This window comes from Haemorhous mexicanus, chromosome 8, assembly GCF_027477595.1.
Source record: "Haemorhous mexicanus isolate bHaeMex1 chromosome 8, bHaeMex1.pri, whole genome shotgun sequence".
NCBI classification, from domain to species: Eukaryota; Metazoa; Chordata; class Aves; order Passeriformes; family Fringillidae; genus Haemorhous; species Haemorhous mexicanus.
This window is the reverse complement of record NC_082348.1, coordinates 22340581-22346580: the sequence shown is the minus strand read 5'-3', so window position 1 is coordinate 22346580 and position 6000 is coordinate 22340581. Positions and strand designations below refer to the sequence as shown.

The 6000-nt window shown below is 38.8% G+C and overlaps 1 protein-coding gene across 2 annotated transcripts in view; it reads right to left on the bottom strand.

Moving 5' to 3' along the window:
* Window positions 1-812: 812 nt before the first annotated feature.
* AGPS (alkylglycerone phosphate synthase) overlaps window positions 813-6000 on the bottom strand; it is a 46750-nt gene continuing 41562 nt past the window's right edge. The window contains exon 20 of one of the 2 annotated variants that reach the window (XM_059853181.1): window positions 813-2034. In XM_059853181.1, coding sequence (XP_059709164.1) covers window positions 1913-2034 — 122 coding nt within the window. In that variant the 3' untranslated portion in view covers window positions 813-1912. The remainder of the gene's footprint in view (window positions 2035-6000) is intronic. The other variant, XM_059853182.1, reaches the window with a different exon arrangement.

Genomic DNA, 6000 nt, shown 5'->3' with positions numbered 1-6000 from the left:
AATTCTTTGTAGTTACACAAACTTTCATTGAGGCACATAAACACCAACTCCTAGAAAAGTCTCCACTGGGGAGTGACACAAGTCATGAGCAGGAGGCCAGCCTTGGCCAGGGAGTCCCCACGAGCAGCTGAGGTGAGGCAGTCCCAGATCTGCTCCCCAAGACACCTCTGTGCCCTTAAGGAACACTTAACCACAGTGGGGAGGCTCAGCTTCCCACAACAGACTACCCCTACTGTTTTGGTTACTGCTGAAACACCAACTCTGGGGACAAGGAAAAAGAAGAGATTTTTATACTGAAATGTTGTGAAATAAAGACCATTCAAAATAATTCCAGCTGCATTAACAATATCACATGAACATTCTGTCTTATGATCTGCAGATCATAAAAAAAGTTTTCTTTAATTACCTTGACAGCATGCAGTTTAAAGTCATGGTCTGGGTGTCCATGTTTTTCAATCATTTGAATTGTAGCATTGAAATTAATCTTAGAACAAGTTCAGAGTTGTCTGATATGCAGTATCTTTTCAAGCATTTTATATTCTTTTTGGTATATTACCAAAACTGAAAGTTAATTAGAGAGTATTCTAAAATAGTTTAAAAACAAAAATGCAGTTTATAATTGTCTCCTCATTAAGGGCACTACCAATACAAAAGGTGTCCAAACTGACACTACAGAGCTGTGAAGCAGTTGACTAGAGACAGTGTCCTCAAAGGATAGGCTGTATTTTTTCTATCTTATGCATATACATTAATTATCAAAAAGTTGGATAATTTGCTTTAAGAAAGAACCCACCTTAAAAATGGATCATGAGTATTGACAAATATTTTGTTTATTTTACTGATTACGATTCAAGTTTCAATGTAAAAATGCTTACTCCCACATGATACTGATCAAGAAAATATTTCATTTTCATAAAGTTCAATGGACAATTAAAATTGTGGCTACTTGTGAAGTAAATAAATGATTCATAAAGGCCATAGGAAACTGTACAAAACTTAAATGGGAAATCTCACTTCCAGGATGACAGTAGGTTGTCCATTTAAGTGTTTTATTAAACTGTTGTGACTGTTTCAAAAGACAGTGCTGGGCAGTTTCATCTGAATAACTGAAAAAGATATTTTGCATCTGTGCAAAACAAACAACGGGAACAAAACCCCTACACACTAGGACTGAAGTACAGATGAACACAAAATTTTGTTACAAACCTGTTTTCAACATACAGTGAGAAATGTCCATTGTACAAAACTTAGTGACTGACCTACAATTAATTTAAGATTATCCCAGCAATGCAAATACAACTCAGAACAGCTCAATCTTGTGTAAGATTTTCCAGTAGTATTACAGTGAGAGACTAACGGAATTTTTATTAGTTTGACTTACACTGTCTCTTTTGATGAAAGCCTGTATTTATACTCTAAGTATCTGCTAGGTACAAGTCTGTTACATACTTAATGCAGTACAAGGAGGTACTCCTTGGTGTTCTCTCATCTGTCTCAGCAGCTTTCCTTTAGCAGGAGGCTGGGCCGTGCAGCTGCGTCTGTAGAAAACACTGTTGTCAGTCTTTGTCCTCCTCACGGGAGATGCTTTAAGTAAGAAACATCTGGCAGTATCCAGCACTGAAAATATGTCAGCTGTGCTGCCTAGCCCAACTTGGAAACCCAGATTTGCATTTCCTGGTTAGTACTTTGTGCCCAGTAGGTTGGAACATTGTTAAGTAAAAGTCCATAAACATTAACAGTGATGTTTACACTTTATTGGGGAAACAGGGAAGGGAGTAGCAAAAATCAATGTAAGTTACTAGTTTTGAAAGTTTAGTCTATGTTATATTTGATTACTGGGATATCAATACAATGAAAGTGGAGGAATTTCAACAGTAATTTTTAATTTTTAGTACATCATTTGTGCAGGGCTTTATAAAAGATTTTTGTTTCCAAAGATGTTATTGGGGTCCACATATTCTTTAACAGATCTCAGCATTCCCAAGCCAACATCAGAGATGCTCTCCTTCATCCAGCGCTTCCGCAATTTGCCTACTGGAAAAACAAAAACAAAGTGCTTCAATATATGGCAGGATTCTAGGAGCCAATCAATCTTGTGACCATGAATGAATAAACACTGTGTGATAAATGCTTTTATTCAAAAATGAGAAATGTTTTGCTTTATTTGATTTATTGAGCCCACCAGACTATCAAGCTCATTAAGCTCAGCATACTCCCAGAGGAAGACTGTGTTCCACACTGTCTACTTTCTTTAGAAACTATGAAATTTAGATGAAGCTTAGGCTGAAATCACATGTTCTATTAAGACAAGGAATCAGCAGTAAGTTTTAAAAAGCCAGAAACTAATTTTAAGTTGTAAACTGTAGAGGAGATTACTAAAAAGCAGAACCCCACATTTTTTGATTACTTTAAAGTGAAAACATAACTCGATAATCAAGCTTAAACCAGTACTGGTTTAAATAGCAAAAAAACGTTTCTATGAAGAAGGCTTAATATTTCATTTTAAAACTTCTATGCTGGCTGGTAATTGCTCAATACCATTACACAAGAGATTTGTTTCACATGTAAAAATGGCTATTCACAACATATACCAAATACAAACAAAGCTGAAATCTTTTAAGAACTCTTTTCACTAAATTCTCACAATAGTCCTGTTAAATGGCCAAGTGTTCACATGCCAATTAACCAAATCATCAACTCTGATTAACAGATCATTCAAAACCGAGGACATTTTTTTCATTAAACACACTTTAGCATTAAACTTGCCAGCCTGAAACACAATCCATTTGTCAGTATGAAAAGACATAGTAAAGGTTTGAGAGACAGAAGCTTTAAGAGTATCTGAAGCTAAATTCAAGCTATCTTTTGTGCCCTGTTTCAGGGTAACCATCAAACTGTCATCAGAATAATAAATTACAGGGACACCTCTGGAGAACAGAGTATATTTGTTTATACCTTAAGGAATAGGAGCCAGTCACAATGCCAAGAGAAAAAGCAAATAATGTGAGACAGAACGAAATTTGCAGTTTGCTAGAAAATGACTATTAGCAGCATGTGTGTCAAGATCAAAGATCACAACTGAAGGACAAAAAGAATTTGTCATGTGGTACAAACCCTGGCTGTATTTTGCAGCCCCAGCTCAAGAAAAAATCTCCATCTGTGAATATACTGTCACTGCAATGTGACTGTCTGAACACACTGACGTGGTCAAATTCAATCTGTTCAAACTTTAATACTGCTACAAAACACCTGAATTGTGGATGAGGCTTGACCATCCCCTTAAGTCACTCACACTGGCTCTTACACAAGCAGCTGAAGAACAGTCATTACTATTCTCAACTGTTATCTGTAATATAGTTTCAGTGAATGTGTTCTGTGGTTATGGATGTAATTGTCCTGAAAAGACTGCAAACAACTGCTCCAACAAGATGGAGCACATTAGAATCACAGCAGGATGCCCAACAGCTAGCATGCCTGCCTCTTTTACACCTCCAGTAATAATGCAATTCCACAAGGAACTGAACTACTGTCTGAGCAGCACCAAACAGTCGTTGCATATTTAATGAAGTCGCTCACCAAGTGCTGGAAAACAGAAGGTGCTTGGAGTGCATCATTAGTTCTGTCAAAGTGATAATTTACACATCTATCTTGTCAAATTTTCTATGGTTTATACTTTTGCAATAATAAATCTAACATACATCTGATTAGTGAACTGGAAACAAAAAAAGCTGTACTACAGTTACCAGCAGTCCTTCACAAACATGCTCAACAAAAGATTTTAACCCCTTGATAACAGCGGCGTTGATTCCCTGCTCCTGCTGTTCATGTCAATAAAACATACGAGGAATTTTCAACCACTCAAGTTTTCACATCTGAGTTAAAAAGCCTTGAAGCACTCTCTCCTAATTCTGAGCTGGTTCATCAGATAAAATGGAAAACAGACCAAGTGAAGGAAAGGCTCTGTGAAAATGAGAGCAGCACATAGGTCATTTATATATTATCAGCTTAGTGCTGTGCTGTGCTATGCATTTTCTGATGCTTCTCCTCCACAGGACAACCCAAATGGCTTCAAGGATGAGAAAAGGAAAAGAGGAAGAAAAAGCCATAATAGTTAAATATGTTAGTGTGAACATAAAAATAATTCCAATTGCAAAGTTGCCTACCTCCACTCTAACAGCTTTGTGCTCAAGGACGCCTTAGCTTCCCAACAATAAGATCTCAGTTAGGCCTGATCTTATCATAGACTACAGAAAACCAACTTCCCATTTCTAGCCTAGAGGAAGTAGACTTTTCAGTTTTAGTCCTAGCATTTATCTAGAACTGACAGGAAACAGTGCAAAAAACCAGAACAGATACAAGCATCTACCACTTACAATCGGTAATTTCACAATTAAAACATAAGATCAAAGTCACTTGATTCTATAAGCTACATAACAACATTATTAACAATGTGTTTGTAGAAGCTTAGCACAGCAAGTTACTACTTGTCCACTCAGCCATAAACACCATCACATGCACAATCCTTGTGCCCCAAATGGAAACAAACACAGCCCTTCCTTCTTGCATCTTCTCCCTCTGAAGACACTTAATTTTGCATCTGAAGGGAGGCTCTAAAGAGGATGGAGCCAGGCTCTGCTTGGTGGTGCCAATAAAAAGTCCAAGAGGCAACAGGCACAAGAAATTCCATCTAAGCATAAGGAATAATTTCTTTACTGTTCAGGTGCCCAAGCACTGGAACAGATTGCCCAGAGAGGGAGTGGAGGTATTCAAGAACCTTCTGGATGCCACCCTGCACAATGGTGCTCTGGGATGGCCCTGTTTGAGCAGGGAAATTGGATGAAATGACCCATTGTGGCCCCTTGCAACCTCACCCATTCTGTGATTCAGTGATCTTACATACCCAAGATGAGGAACAAGAGAATCAGTCTTCAAGTTTCACAGGTGGCAAGTGGCCTGTTCCTGAAGAGTGCTGAGCAGTCTAATAGCGCCTTAAAACATTCCCTGCTAGGAAGCCAGAAACCTCCAATCTGAGCTCCAGCCTATTACACTGAGCACAAAGCCCATAGCATGGCAGGGATTCTACTTCTCACAAGGCACTTCAGATCAGAAAGCCAAGGAGCTTGTTCAGCAGCAACTCCAAAGACAGCCCACCACCAACTTTATTTTAGGTTTATTATCTATTGTTCTAGTCCACATATGAAAGAGAAATATGTGAACTGGCTAAGTAACTTTTCCCCAGCTCTGATACATGCTGCTCCATATTGGTTTCATTGGAAAAGTTCATCTTTCCATTGTCCTTTTTCACTTGCACATCTTTGAAAATGCATCTGGATGGCTACAAATGGAGTGAGCAAACAGCAGGCAGCAACTGGTACTCTCACTTTTGGAATATGAAGTACCAGAGCACACACGAACAGTTCTGTAAGAAAAGTTTTCATGTAGCTGATTGATTTCAGGAATTACTCTACACCAGAACAGATTTATAGTACTGTGTGGTCCCAGTGGAAATAGGTTCTGGTGGCACTGCACATGGCTCTGGACTGCCTCTGCTCCAGCCCTTTCAACCTGAAGAGTCGGTTCCTGCATAACAACAGCTTTGCAAAAGGAGCAGCAGTGACAGGTCCTCCTAAGAAGGATGAGGTTCATGCAGCTGTTGCTCTTCCTGAAGCTAGCTGTCCCTCCAGAAAGCAGCTCTCTGCCCTTACAGTCTGCTTAACATGCTATTACTCTTCCAGGGACAACTCTGCAATACTGAGAAAGGTCAGTGCATTAATGTAAAACATGGCAGCACTGGAGAATATTGGACCAGTGTACACCAAGTCTACTGCAGAATTAACACCTCACCACCACAACACTTTGCATATTTTCACTTGTATCTTAACAGCTGAAATAATACTTTCGAGATTGGTGGTGGTGAATCAGGAGGTCCTTTCCTTTTTTCAATTTTTTTTAAAAGGCACTGAAGACGACTATTCTGTTAAGACTTTCAACAGACCAAGG